General features: G+C 30.4%; 1 protein-coding gene across 2 annotated transcripts; it reads left to right on the forward strand.

Moving 5' to 3' along the window:
• The first annotated feature begins 2,824 nt into the window (after nt 1–2,824).
• LOC105647968 (PPR containing protein) lies at nt 2,825–11,402 on the forward strand. Of its 2 annotated transcripts, none has more exons than XM_089723480.1 (9): nt 2,825–2,977; nt 3,105–3,381; nt 3,778–3,901; nt 4,015–4,356; nt 4,475–4,637; nt 6,180–6,291; nt 7,074–7,130; nt 9,611–9,868; nt 11,130–11,402. In XM_089723480.1, exons 2-9 carry the CDS (start codon nt 3,199–3,201, stop codon nt 11,193–11,195), a joined length of 1,305 nt encoding a protein of 434 aa, XP_089579606.1. In that variant the 5' UTR covers nt 2,825–2,977; nt 3,105–3,198; the 3' UTR covers nt 11,196–11,402. The 2 variants fall into 2 exon arrangements, with proteins under 2 accessions (XP_089579606.1, XP_012089584.1); XM_012234194.4 differs by having other exon boundaries at nt 11,147–11,402.
• The last annotated feature ends 4,605 nt before the right edge of the window (nt 11,403–16,007 follow it).

The following is a 16,007-nucleotide window of genomic DNA, read 5'->3' on the forward strand; positions in this document are numbered from 1 at the left end:
ACTACATTTGTGTTGAGCTCATAGAAGTCTTTGAATCCATGTACTAAGACTTCTTTCTCAGCTTAAAGTCCAAGTCGTTCTGCTCCATTTCGACTAACTTTGCTTCCATAAGAATATTTTATAACTATTCTTTAACTTCTTAAACTTAGCTTGAAAGTGTATACTGATTCACTACTTCTCTATATCAGCTTGGATAGCTTAGCAACACACACCTTAAGTTTAGCCTTTACGAACTGTGTATGGAATACATGCTCCATTTTCTGTCAAGAATAAATTTCTAAAGAGTGTGAAAGACCACGTAAAGGCGGTATCTATGAGAGAATTAGGGAACCTGAGCTTGTAATCTATAAACTTATTAGGTTCACCAATTCCCATACTATATGGTGAAGCATGGAATATGCTCTAGAATAGACTTTCCATCCTCTATAAAGAATGTAGTAATGTTAGAGATTTTTAGCCTCTAGGGTAAGGATTCCCTTTATCAATATCTGCAGGATAAGGTTTATAAAATGTTAGATCACCAATCTGCCAGAATCTAAACCCATATAGTTCCTGCACAACACATCCTTCAAGCTTCCATAGTAATAAGAGGAGTAGGTGAAACATTATCAATAGTAATTAGAGCAGTTGGAGTACCTATTGTTGCTGAGATGTAAAGAACTGAAGGTAGAACAGTACCCTTGTACCCTAACTGCCCCTCGAGCCAACTGTCACCTAGAACACCTAATGTATTAGCACTGCTACACCTTTATTTTTACATACTCTAGGGTGGATTTCAAGATTCATGTGATTATTGATCTAAGAAAGACGTGAAGCCTTCACTATGGAAACTAGATTGGAGTAGTGAATTAGGTTAGCATATTATCTACTGCTTCCCCGTAAGAAGGTTAATAACCCTCTTCTGTTGGGGCACAACTTGCATCAGTGCCCCCTAAGGAGCCTTAAGTTATTGCTCTTAAGCTCTCTGCAATTCTTGAAAGCAGAACACACTTGTTCATTTCTAGAAAACTATTTATTTACTAGTGAATGATGTGAAAACAAGGTTTCCAGGATTAGTAGATTTCTCGAACATGAATAAAGAAAAAAAAGTCAATATCAGAAAATAGTACAAGAACTAACTTCCTTTGTTTTTACTTATGCTCACAATAAAGGCACGCAATTTCTTGATTTAGAACTATGAGTCTGTTTCTTCTTCCTTTTGAGAAGTAGATCCTCCATCAATATGTTTCATGTTCTGTAGAACAAGAGTGTTATGACCTTTTCCTGTATTCTGGGACCCAATGACTTCCTTTCTAGAGTGTATGGTACCAAGCATGTTAGGGATTTAAGTTTACCAACTAGCAAATAAATGCTCTTCTAAATTTTTAACCAGAGAATTGCAGGGTTTGATTCTACCATAAAATGATACACCAATTCCTTGGAAAATAAAAATAACAATGCAATAAAATAAAGATCATATGTCCAATTTGTAGAGAACAAATATTGCTTGAATTGATTGGTAATAGTTGTGAAAGGGGAAAATAATTGTTTTTGGAAAAGAAAATAAAATGAACTAAAAAAAAAGATTTGAAATTGAATTGCTTAATTTTACTTTTATTGAATTTGTCTTTGAGTTTAATTGATTGATTATTGGTACCTTACTTTATGTTTGAGCTTGGCTTTTTTAAGTCACCAGGTGATTATCAAGTTAGCGGTACTTAACTGCTCAAGTTACTCATATATTTACTTCAATTTATTTTGATTGTTGAGATTGTGCCAGATAGTTTTCTGACTCTTTTTTCACCATCTCATATTAATTTATCTTTATATTTTATTTAGCTATAAATTAAGGAAAACTAATAAATATTGTCCTTATAAAATGTCAAAAATAACTATTTTGTCAACATATAAATAATTAATTAGTGTAAAAAAGATAGGTCAGAAGTAGGGGAAGAACTTCTCATTCGTAACTTACACTCACTCTTTCCCCACCCCCCCCCCCCCCCTCTCTCTCTCTCTCTCACACACACGTTTTCTTTCTTGTGGCTGAGTTTCCTATTCTTAATCTGATCCATCACCATTAACTTTCCTTCACTTTTTAAAATTATTTGTGTTCTTTTCCTTTTCAATTATTAATTTTCTTAGTCTTTAATTAAAACTCATTCAAATTTCCTTGTTTTATTATTAACTATTATAGTTGAAGTAAACTAAATGAAATGAATGCAAATAAAAAAAGGAAACCTAAAATTAGAAGACACACATCAAATAAAGAGATAGATGAAATAATTTTCATCTTCCTCGCATTTCTCGGCAACAAAACAATGAATAAAGAGAAATAATAACAAGCTTCATTTCTTTTGATCTCAAAACTCATTGCTCTATCAAGAATAGAACCTGAATGCTCATACAAGGACTCATAGAGCTTTCAATAATCATATTGATCAAAGAGGTGGAATTAGCGGCGACGATCAAGGAAACCTAGAAACAAAATCCTCACTTTTCTTTTTTTACAATTGTACAAAAGGCTTTTGTGTCTTTTCCTTCCCATTTAACATCCAAAATGAAGTAAGGGATGGAAGTATATCACAAATGGGAGCGTAAAATAAGGGGAAAATGTAGTGTATTTAAAAAAAAAAAAAAAAAAAAAAAAAGACAAAGTAATTAATTTTACATTATATAATGACACTTTTATAATTTTCCATAAATTATTAATTGATTAAAGATTAGTTAATTAATCTAAGCCCAAGTTACTTACAGTGTCATAACTCAAGCTAAAAATATGATGTAAACATCTTTTTTTATAAAATTCAAAACCAATTTTTTAAATTAAACTGAATGGGAGAATTTGGTTGGACCTGAATAATGTCCACTTCTAGTCGTGCGCGCATAGAATTGTAGCAGAAAGTTTATTTACTTGAAGTCAACAGCCTCCGGCTCGGGGGTCAGGTGCGGATGCCGGAGTGAGGCTTGGAAGTTTCTTTTTCTCTCGTAAGCTAAGGTATGGCATCAGGCATGTACTCTCTCTTTCTCTCCGTATAGCCGTTATAAGTTCCTCCTCCTCCATCTCCGAACTAGAGTAAAGAAACTAAAATACTAACTCATGAATCTCTCTCTTTTCTCTGCAGTCTCCAATTCAACACTTACAATTAAAAGAGGAACAAGAGTTCTATCAGAGGGCTATGATTATGGTTAATTTGAAGCATATATAGATAGAAGAATATGGGGAGTAGGGTTCCTGTGCAACACTACAATTTGAGATCAGCCAATTCATTCATTGGTAGTTCTTTGCATGATCTCAACACCGTTGATTCCCGCCCTGCCAATATCGACCCTATTGGGGAGACCGTCGATCGTCATGCCGATGATGGCTTAGATGCGGACGATGATTCCAATGCTGCTGTTGTAAGTCTATTTGTATTCTTTCTTATAATTTTTTAACTGAAAAGATTGATTGGATACTGGAGTTATGAATTCCCTGTTATGTTTGGTTCGTGAGAGTAAAGCGGAGAAGAAAAAGAAATAAAGAAAGAAAGAATCTAACAGACAAAAATCCCAAAGGTTTCGGATGTTTTATGTATTTTTATTTGTTTTTATTTTTCTTGTTGGCATTCACTGAAATGTTTTGAGTAAGAGGTACTTCCTTTTATGGCTTATTTAGTTAACTTCGATTTAGGTTTCAATGCCATTGGTTTTGTGAAATATGCGGAAAGAATCTACACAGATAACATTTTTCTAGAAAATGTTACACCTTTTTGCTCTATATGCAGTTAATAAATTGTGTATTTTTTTCCCCTCCAGGACTGCATTCATGAATCATATAGGAATTCCTTACCACTTCATGGTGTTGGAGTTGAAGAAGATCGATCCAGTCTTGAGAACAGTTGCTCTTCTAGAGCTTCCTATGATATATTGACCATTGAGGGTACATATTGTTGTTAAACTATCTTGGAATCCTAACTAGACTTTTATATCAAAATCATCTTCTGCATTTATGTCTTCGGTCATGTTAACTGGTTTTGCTGGATTCTGATCCAGATGTTTCGCCTATCGAGTCTGCAAGAGCGAGATTTTTGCAAATAATAGTGGATCATTTTATTGGTGATCATTTGATTGAAGTGGCTGATAATGAGGCTGATTATGTTGCTCACTCGGGACAAGATAAACTGAATAAGAGGAAATCAGGAGATGTGCAATATGAAGGTGATCCCAGGTTTGCTTTGCCCTTGATGTACGTGGCAAATATGTATGAAACACTAGTGAATGATGTAAATATGAGGCTGGTTTCTTTGAATGGTATTCGTGATAAGACCATTGGAGTAGCACTTGAAGCATCTGGTGGTTTGTATAGAAAAATGGCCAAGAAATTTCCTAAAAAAGGTATTATGTTTTCCTTCTTATTTGCCTTTTGTCCAAAGGAAATGTGAAGAAGTAGCACTAAGCATATTATTATTTTTCTTTTTGTCTATTACATTGGGCTATATGTTTTGTTATGAAGGTTCTTGTATATTTAAAAGAAGAGAATTGGCAACTTCTCTTGAGACAAGGACTCGATTCCCAGAATTAGTGATACAAGAAGAGAAGAGAGTACGTTTTGTGGTGGTCAATGGTTTGGATATAGTTGAGAAACCAAGTAGCATGCCCATTGAAGATGCTGAGTGGTAAGTAACTAGTATCATTTCTACAAATTACTGTTTGTAGATTGTAGTTTAATAACTATTTGCTGCACCATTTTCGTTTTTCTTTTCACTCGTTTTCTTCATTTTAGTATGGTTATAGGCTATGATGTAGAAGCCAAGTTTGTTTCTCGTACCAATATAGTCTTATTCAATCCAAACCTAATAATGTATATGGCCGCATTCCTCATGTGGTGGAGGCCGGGATCTTGGGGCATGGGGGGATATGTGCAAAACCTTTTACTGTAAATATAAAATTATAGAAGGAAGTGTGTTAAGTAGTGACATGTTTGAAAGTTATGATTGTGCCTAACCATGAGTGTGCTTTAGCCTTTTTTTTTTTTTTTTTTGGGTCCATGCTTATTGGACTTATTTATAAGTTGACCGAACTTGGATACATTAGGAAGATTCCTGTTTAATTAGGATTTTATTTTGAGGTTCAGGAAACTTGGAAGCCGAGTAAGCTTGTGACAGATGTTACATCAGTATTACTCTTGCTGAGAGTATTCCAAAGGGTGTCCTACACCTCTTCATTTCCTTTTTGAAAATGTTCTTAACCTTTACTTATTTTGCTGACCAGTATATTTCACTAATGTGCTTCGACTTGAAATTCAAGCATGTGTTTTTCCAACTTGGGGAATTGATACGATTAAGATTGGAGAACGAACCATTAATGCAAAACTAGTGTCTCATAGTTGGCCTAATGATAAAAGACTTTCATTTAGTGAATCCCATTTAATGCTTTATGGTTAGCCTGATTTAAGACATTTATACTGATTTTGGCCAGTTGAGTCACAGTGAAAAAAGTAGAAATATTACCTTTCCCTTGCGCCTCTTCGCCTCCTATCTTTCTTTCTCTTTTCTTCTGACCCTCTCCGACTTCAACTCTCTCTTTCTTCTCCCAACAATCTGGGCTGTAAAATTGACATGATAACTTTTTCTAATGTTCTTCAGCAAAATTTTAGCTTCTAAATCATGTCTTCCAATAGTACTAATGTTTTTCAAAAGTACATATCTTTTCATCATCTTTTATTCCCTTTTCATTGGAAGTACTTTTACTTGTGCTGTCGCAGTTTGAGATGGTAGTTTCAGCTTGTCCAATTATTTTATTTTTCAAATCTCTGAGTTAAAATTGGTATTGCTGCTGAGGCAAGCAAAAACTTGTTTATGAAATTTTAAAGGGCTTTTGCTAGTTATAAAATTTGGACTTCATCATTTATAGCTTGTGCTCAATCAGATTTCTTACTCGTTTTACCTACTGTAGATAATTATGATGATTTATGAGAATGAAACTCTAGCATGTGTGATTTCAATTTTGGGGATGCAGTGTGAGCTGCTTCAGCAATCCCAAATGTGGTATTGGCCTGCTGGGAGAAAGTGCCAATTTTTATGCTTTCCCCAACAGCTGGCCAAGTGACCCTATTGATCTGGTTGTAAAAAGTGGGTTCATGATACTTTGCAAAACCTGCCCTACCAAAACAGCTAATTGTCCCTACATCACTCTCACTTGGTTGTTAATATTTGCAGGTTTAAGCGACTGACAGGTCGGAGTGAAGTTGCAATCTCTGCTCGAGACTATAAATTCTACTCTCCGAGGCACAAGTATAGACGTGTTGTGTCCAACATTCCTGGTTTGCCAGTAATGCCTAAATCCCTTCTATGCTAACTTTTGTATACCCCTATTGTTAGTTTGAGCTTCTGAAGTTGAAAATATCTAGCTGTGCTTGAACTTGAGGCATGTATGAGTCCATGTTTTGTTTTCAATAATATTCATCACATACGAAAAGTTGAAAATCTAGCCCATCATATATACGAGTCTTGAAAAAATTCTCGTTGAAGCTCAATATACTCATACTAGTCCGTAGAAGTTTATAGGAGGAAATTATAAACAATAATAAATCCAAGGACTTAATATAAGCAATTATAGAATTTCATAGTTTGAAAATGCATAGTATGTTTTTCAATATCAGATGTTAGGTTGGTTATTATGGACCAACCAAACATGTTAATTTTACATTTGAAGGAAATTCATCATGGAACGTGATAATGTTAAATTCCTGAAATTACTTCTTTGAAAACCCACTTTTCTATGAATGAGTTCACATTAGAATATTGAATTTTTGGCAACCAAAGGAGGTATGTGGAGCCATATAAGATGGCTTTTGTTCATGTTGGAGACATGTTGTTCTTTCATACACCTGGGCATAACATGAATGCATTGATATAGTTTGAAGCTTTCAAAAAATGCTCTTAAATCACTTTTATTATGAGATGGTTGGCGTAATTTCCACATCCACCTGGAGGCTGATTTTCTTAAAACATACAACTGTAGTTTTGTGAAGATCTATGGTTCCATTTAATTTTAGTGGTTTGTAAATCTTGAATGTCGAAATGAGTGATTAGTCTTTATGTATTTTGCAGACACTTCCTGCTACAGATAGTTCTTCTACAATCGCTAATGCACAAGGATTTCGATCTGTAAGTGAAGTGAAATTCAGCTCATATTTTAAGTAATTTGTCTTTTTTGTGCAATTGTAAACCCTTTGATTGTGTATCTTATAATTGTTCATATATCATGCATGTGATGTGAGGCACCCCCTGTGACACCGCCTTCTTTATTTTTATTTTTTTTTTTTTTTTGTGGGGGGGGGGGGGGGGGGTGGTGGTGTTGGTTGGTGATTATAATTTTGAATGGATTATAAAATACAAAGAAATATTGTATAAAATAGGACTGCTTAATTCCTTGACCTTTAAAATCCAGGTTCCATATGAAAACCTAAACTTATTTGTAGATACACAATTTGCAGCCTCCCAATTTAATATGTGGCATTGTGTAACATCATACATTTCATTTTTGTGGGTGACTCTAGGTTACTAATTTAAATTTTCTGTTTATGGAATCAATTGTCAATAAAAAAAAGTTTTATATTAAATCATTTTGAATAGAGACCGCAAAAGATTTAAAATTATCAAACAATAAAAATAAAATTATCAAACAAAAAAACTATTTATTTAAATTGTGTAACTAGTAGAAGATATTATTTTGAACCTTTTTAATTGAAAGTACAATTGAAGAAATTTTTTACAAATAGTAAAAAATCTTTTGTATTAGCTTTCTTTGTTTTCCATTTTTTATCTTTCTATTGTTGTATTAGGTTTTATGTCAACTGTCAATATTTATTTATTTATTTATTAAGCTATTGTAACTCCTTTGTTGTTTGAAAATTAAAATTCAGGCATGTAAATAGATCTTTTTTTAGAAAACTTTTTAACTTGTAACCATTTATTTAAAAGTTACAAAAATTGTAAGATCCGAATGTTATTTTCTCACACTTTTAAAAGAGTGGAAATTGAACACAGCTCTCTCCTCATAGTGGCTGATTTAGAAAAATTTCTCAAGTTTTATATTTGAAAAATTATACACTTTTTTTTCATTGTAATTTAGTGGGTTAAATTGAAGAAGAATGTCAATAGCTTTGCCAACTAATTTATATTTTTCTCTAAAAAATAAAGAAAATGTATCATTACCACTTAAGCAAATGTACACATGTAATTGAGAAAATTATAGCTTGCTGCCAAACAATTTATATTTGAGAGTAAGTTATAGTTGAGAAAATTAACACTTTTTGTTTGTAATTTATCGGGTTAAGTTGAAGAAGAATGTCAAAAACTTTGTCAGCTAATTTATATTTTCTCAAAAAGAAAAAAAAAACATGCAGCATTACCACTTAAGCATATATATAGCCCATGTAATTGAGAAAATTGTAGCTTGCTCAACATTTTTTTTATAAAGGTAGTGTAAAATACTTTAACTCTCCTGAGGTTTGTCAAAATTTTTATTTTTAGTTCCTAAATTAATTTTTGTGAAAAATAATTTCGGGGGATTAAAGTATTTTTTTAATATAATAACTCAAAAACTAAAATATAATGTATTTAAAATTTCAAGGATCAAACTATTGTATAAGCTAAAACCTTAAGTACTAAAGTGTAGTGAAATATTTTTAATTTTATTAACAAGGATTGCATGTGTTACGTCATGAACAAACCTTAGTGATAAAAATGTTAATTGGGTAAGAAATTGTCCCTCTTTTTTGAGAAACTAATTAAGCAGTTCTCTGCATTTGCTTCCATTAACAAATGTATCCAAAATATGTTTCGGTCAAAACTCTTTGTAGTAGTCAAAGGACAACTTTAGTAATTAAAGTATTAAAATGCCCCTGATTTTTTTACACTATCTTTTATTTGAGTTTATTGTAGATATAAATTTTGTTAGTTTTGTTCTATGGTATTGTATCTAGTGGAGAGATTAAAGGGATATGAAAAGTGGACTGAATAAAACAATAATGCTTTTATCTTGTATTCTTGGTTCACTCAACATGGGAAGAGGGGATTTCCTTCTTCTCACCACTCAAACCTATCAAATGAATGCAATTTGAGTTTCTTATCAGTTTTCTAGTAAGAAGAGTTCATTAACAGTCCATTTGGAATGAATGAATTAGAAGTGTGGAATTTAATGAATTCTCTTTAGAATTCATTCATGCTTGGAATGATTTAATTTAAAGCATGGAATTCTATGTTTTTATGTTTGAAACGTATTTAGAACTAAAGTACTTGTGTTTTGTTGGAAAAGTAACAAAAGTTAAAAAAAAAAAAAATAGAACTTTTGTGAATGCTATTACCTAAGAAAGTAATATTCAGTTATAAACACTGCAAAAAAAAGCAGTGGAAGCTTTCCATCCATGACTGGATTAGTGATTTCATTCATTGCCTTTCTCTAGTTTTTCGCAGGTTTTATGTATCATTTATCTTGGCACACTTTTATGTAACATTTATGTCACTATTTGACCCAGTTGCTGTTTTGCTATTTTGCTTAAGGCATGTGATTATATCTATTTGATATTTTGGCATCAATGATATTATGCTTTAAGAAATCATCTGCTGTTTTTTACTTTATGCAGCCACAAAATGAGCAGCAACCTACTCCAAAGCATCACGTGGATTCATTGTCACATCAACCTCAGTTTCACCCACTTCACCAAAACCATCATCAAGTTCATCAAAGTCAACATGCAACCCAGTTTTCTCAAAGTCAACAATGTCCTACTTCACACTTGCCTGAAATCACCAATGCTAATCAGTCTCCTAACATTTCTCAACATATGGCATACTTGCAACCCCTCACAGGAGGTCATGTTGGAGGGCGTTTGCATTTAATGGTGAGGGTTCTTTTAATTGGAATTCTCTTTTAAGCAAGTAATTTAAGCATATATAATTGGTGAGATAGAACATCATAACACTGGCTATAACTTCATTTTTAGCCTGCTACCTCTATTATTGTTACCGAATTAGAGATGCTCCTAGGTTTTGAGGGGGGTTTTGAGGGGCCACAGTTATCATCATAAAGAAAAGGGTCTTTTGAAGGAGATCTCAGTAGTCTGACCTTTAAGAATTTTCTATGAATTCAGTCTCTCAGACCTTGAACCAATTAATTCTTTGAATAGCAAGCTCAAGACTCCCATTATGTCTAACAAAATATGCATGGTCGATTGCCTGATTCAATTAAGTCTCTGAAAGAAAGGTGCTCAAATGGGGAGGGTTGCCAATGTCTGTCTGCATTACTGAGTAATAGCCAAATGATGTCATTTCCATGACACCATGGACATCTTCCTTTTGTGCTTCAAATTTTTGAAACTTATGTTTTTCAACAAATTTCTAAGAAGCAGGCTCTCATCATTTAAGCCTCAATCTAGAAAGATTAGGAAGGATAATTTTGGGAGATAGAATAGAGCAGCAATCTTTAGTGTATTTTAGGCCTTTGAATACCGTGTAACCAGTTCATTTCCATTGCTTAAATGTGAAAAGATGGTTAGGCATATTTTGAAGTTTCCTGCATTATTTACAATTTAGTTTAAAACATAAAGATTAGGGCTAGGGTTTGTAGAACTCATGAATACTCAAGAAAAAAAATTTAAGCATACAAAACTTTGCACTAGTAGTAGGATACCCCCTCCGCAGAGCCTCGCACTTCTAGGGTTAAAACACCAATTTAAAGAGCATTGGGAGCATATGGATTATGGAGTCTTGTAGAGCCAAGCTGTTTTGCACCTTTGAGGTAAAGAACTTCAAAACTATTGCATCTTTGAGGTAAATAACTTCAAAACTTATCCCCATGCTCTTTAACTTCATGATTCAGACCCCTGAAGCGAACTAGGAGGAATTATGTTTTCTCAAGGCAATAGGGACTCAAATAAGTTAAAAATTACAAATTTCCCTCGAGACTGAAATGAAGCAGCAGCTTATTTACTTGAAGAAACATATAAGGCTCTTCATTATTCTATGGAATGATAAAAAAAAAAAAAAAAAAAAAAAAAAAAAAAAAAAAAATCCTTATGATACAAGGCTTTTATTATCCCATTTTTAGGTTATGGCTCCATTATGCTTATAAATTCTACACAGAAAATGGAATATCTTTACCAGATTTCTACAACTTGCAGCCTGCAAGCCCAGCAAAGTTTTGTGATGAATGTGGCGCTCCATATCTAAGGGAAACCTCTAAGTTCTGCTCAGAATGCGGTACAAAAAGGCTAGGTATGTGATGCTATTAAAATTCTCCATCATGATCCCAAAATGTATTATAACCTTTTTCGTGGATTATAATTTTTGAATCTTAGAGTGTACATTTTTAGTCATGTAGTGAAGCAGAGATTTGGCTTATTTCTTGTTATTATATTAATGGCTCCATTTGCTTCATTTCCCAGTTGAGTTGAGATTAAGTTGATGCATAAATTTTGGCTATTAATGCGTTTCTCCTTTAGGAAAATACTGAGAAGATTTTGACTGGTCTAAAAAGAAACCAAAGTACATTTAAATAAAATAATTTACAATTAATTAGAAACTTAATTTTAGTTCTTATTATTGGCTCAATACATAAATTCATCCATGTACTTTTTATGAAAAATCTTGTGGCACCTTCAACTTTCACTTTGACCTATTAAACACTTCAATTTATAAAATTGCACTCATTTTACTTTAACTTATAAAATTAAATCAAATAAACGCTTATTGGGTAGTTAGTTAAAAAATGTGAAAATTTTTGTTTTAAAAGTTGTATTAATCACATATTAAATCAATATTTTGTATATAAAAGGTGTCACTGATATTATCAATATTTCATTGTGAGATTATTATAAAAGAGAAGTTGAGAGTGTCATAAAGTCGATTTGAAAGTTCAGGATGTCATAAGGTTTTTTTGGGGTTAAATTATATATTCAACCACTTATTATTTAAAGTAGTTTTTGGTACTCATAGCCTTTAGGCATTCATGATTTAATTTTTTTTATTATTATTATTAAAGAACTCAGTATCTAGCACAGCCGACTAATCCAAATTCGGGTTCTGCATAGACCATTATGAGGGCGATCCTTCCAATAATTTTGTTATATATATAATGTTTTATTAATTTATTATATACAATAGTCTATATTACTATAAATTTGAGAGACCCGAATTAATTTGATTAACTATGTTAGTAGTCCTGAAATAAGTCTCTCTCTTTTTACAAAAACATTAATATTAATTGCAGTAATTTTTTTTTTGACATGAATTATAGTATTAGTTATTTACTGGAACAAATGTTAGAACTCGCTAGATGCGCAGAGCAATATTAAAGGATGAAATAATTTTTTATAACTTCAACACAACACAACACAAACACGACACGTTTAACCTGCTTAATATTATAAACAGGTTAAGTGGATCGTGTTGACCCGAATACAACTCGTATAATTCACTTAATATCATAAAAGGTTAAGTGGATGTGTTGACCTATATATGAACCACTTAACCTGTTTATAGTATTTTTAACTTTTAACCTATTTAACTCTAATCATATTTAAAAATAAATCTTCACATGTAAAATGAATAAAATTTTCAAGGTTCCTAATTAAAATAAAAAAGTAACACAACAATAAAATTTAAATAGATTTTAGTTGGAGTGTTTATATCTAACATTAAAATTACTTTTTTTTTACTCTTAAATAAATGGATCACCCGCCTAACCCGCGTGTCAACCCACGGCACAACACATTTATATTCGTGTCATAAATGAGTGACTCATTTATGACACGAACTCATTTAACCTTAACCCTAACCCATTTATTTTGCGTGTTAACCGAATCGTGTTCGCCATGTCGTGACCTATTTTGACACTCCTAGTATGACCTGCATAAAAAATACACACACACTACTTAATGTATTTTTCAATAGTGATAATAAATTTTGAGAATTTAACTAATTATATTGAAATAAAAATTAGATATTTTTTATTTTATGTTTATGATTTATTATAAAGGATTGTTTATTTATTTATTATAAATGATTGTTTATTTATTTAAAATACTAATGTATTATAGTTATTTATTGTAGTGTGTCCTAAGCGTGTAGATCTCCTATTTTTTAAAAAATTATCATATCGCATACATTTCCATGTTGCGTGATGAAGTGTTTTTTAAATTTATTTTTGTATCTTGTTTTATTAATGAATAATCAGAAAAAATAAGAAGGGACTAAATTTCTTTTCGGAAAAACTTTTGTTATTTATTTATTTTTGATAGAAAAGAAAAATAAAAGTAATTTTTCTCTATAAATTTATTTTTATAGTTTTTTATTTTCCTTATAATTTGAAGAGAAAATTATCGGAATTCTTTTCCCTTATATTCCTTTGTTATTTCCAAATAAATTAGTTTTTGCTTATTAATATTAATTTAGTTTTTTTTCGCCTATATGATATTATCTGAAAATATAATTGTTATTTTTTCCCTTATAATCTGCACAATGTGCAGGATAATATTAAAAGATGAAATAGTATTTTATAACATCATTCAAAAATAGTAAAATTATATAATAAAATGATAAATTGTATCTTATTCAGATATGCTGAAAAGTTGCGATGCTAAAATTTATTTTCTTGAGTATCATGCAAGCTTTTCATAAAGTATACAATAGTAAGAGCCATGCATAATATGGCCTATATAAAAAAAAATGCATACACACTATTAATATATTTTTCAATAGTGATAATAATTTTGAGAATTTAACTAATTATATTGAAATAAGAAATTAAATATTTTTTTATTTTATGTTTATGATTAATTATGAATGATTATTTATTTATTTGAAATATTAATATATTTCTTATTTAGTGAGTGTATCCTAAGCATATGGATGTCTTACATTTTAAAAATTATCGTATTCATACGTTTCCGTATCTCGTATCTCGTGTCTATGCAACCGAGCTCCTGGTGTATGAAATTACTCCTTATATCAAGCTAATCAACCAAGGTTTTTCTTTATTATCAATAAAAATGAAGCGTTTTTTTTTTTTAAATTTGCTTTTGTCTCATTGAAATAAGAAATTAAATATTTTTTATTTTATATTTATGATTTATTATAAATGATTGTTTATTTATTTGAAATATTAATGTATTACTTATTTAGTGTACTATATCCTAAGCGTGTGAATGTCCTACCTTTTTTAAAAATTGTGTATTCCGTTTCCATGCAACATAGCTCCTCGTATATGAAACTATTCTATACATCAAGTTAATCCACCAAGATTTTTTATTAGCAATAAAAAATAAAGTATTTTTTTGTGTCATTGAAATAAGAAATTAAGTTTTTTGTGTTTATAATTTATTATAAATAGTTGTTTATTTATTTGAAATATTAATGTATTACTTATTTAGCGTACTGTATCCTAAGCGTGTAGATGTCCTACCTTTTTTAAAAATTATCGTATCTCGTACGTTCTTGTATCTCATGTCCTGTATTTGTGCAAACTAGCTTTTGGTACATGAGACTACTCTATACACCAAACTAATCAACTAAGATTTTTTTATTACGAATAAAAATGAAGTTTTTTTTTTTAATTTGCTTTTGTGTCATTGAAATAAGAAATTTAGTGTTTTTTTATTTTTTTTTGTTTATTATAAATAATTGTTTATTTATTTGAAATATTAATGTATTACTTATTTAGTGTTGTCTGTTTTAAGCGAGTGAATGTCCTACCTTTTTTTTTAAATTATCGTACCCGTACGTGCCGTATCTCATGTATTGTTTCCGTGCAACTTAGCTCCTGGTATATAAGACTGCTCTATATACTAAGCTAATCAACTAAGGTTTTTTTATTACCAATAAAAAAAAGTATTTTTAAATTTTTTTTCATTGAAATAAGAAATTAATTTATTTTATTTTATTTTTATAATTTAATAAATTATTATTTATTTATTTATTTGAAATATTAATGTATTACTTATTTGTGTAATATGTCTTAAACACATGGATGTCCTACTTTTTTAAAAATTATTGTATCTCATACATTCCAATTTATATTTTTAAATTGCTTATATATTGTTTATTTAATAGTAATGTATTGTATATTCAAATTCTTTTTAAGCGTGTGGATTACTTATTAATTTTTTTTAAGAAGAAATAAATTTATATTAATATATTAAATGCTAAAGATAATCTTTTTTTTTTATAGATATTATCTTGATAGAGGGATTATCAGAAACTATAAAACAACTGATCTTTTTACAATCCTTACAATTGTGCTAAATTGTGTGAATTCTAACATCTGTCATTCTATAATCCAAAAAAATGTCAAGTGGTAAACTGTGCTAATTATATTTGATTTCCATATAAAGCAAACTACCTTGCTTTTATATATTAATAGTGTTAGAACCCGCGCAATGCGCGGAGCAATATTAAAAGATGAAATAATCTTTTATAACATCATTCAAAAATAGTAAAATTATATAATAAAATAATAAATTGTATCTTATTGAGATATGATGAAAAGTTGCAATGCTAAGATATGACTTTTTTAAGCATCATGCGAAGCCTTTCATAAGGTATGCAATAGCAAAAGTTATGCATGGTGTGAACTATATAAAAAAAAAATCCATCCACATTATTAATGTATTTTTCAATAGTGATAATTTTGATAATTTAAATAATTATATCGAGATAAGAAATTAAATTTTTTTATTTTATGTTTATGATTTATTATAAATGATTGTCTATTTATTTGAAATATTAATATATTACTTATTTAGTTTAGTGTGTCCTCAGTATTTGGATATCCTGTTTTTTGAAAAATTATCATATCATGTACATTTCCGTATCTTGTCTGCTGTGTCCGTGCAACCTAACTCTTGATATATGAGACTACTACGTACACTAAGCTAATCGACTAAGATTTTTTTTATCACTAATAAAAAATAAAGTATTTTTTAAATTTTATTTTTGTGTCATTGAATAGGAAATTAAAAATTTTTTTGTTTTATGTTTATAATT

This window comes from Jatropha curcas, chromosome 6, assembly GCF_041381405.1.
Source record: "Jatropha curcas cultivar XTBG-Jc1 chromosome 6, XTBG_Jcur_1.0, whole genome shotgun sequence".
NCBI lineage: Eukaryota > Viridiplantae > Streptophyta > Magnoliopsida > Malpighiales > Euphorbiaceae > Jatropha > Jatropha curcas.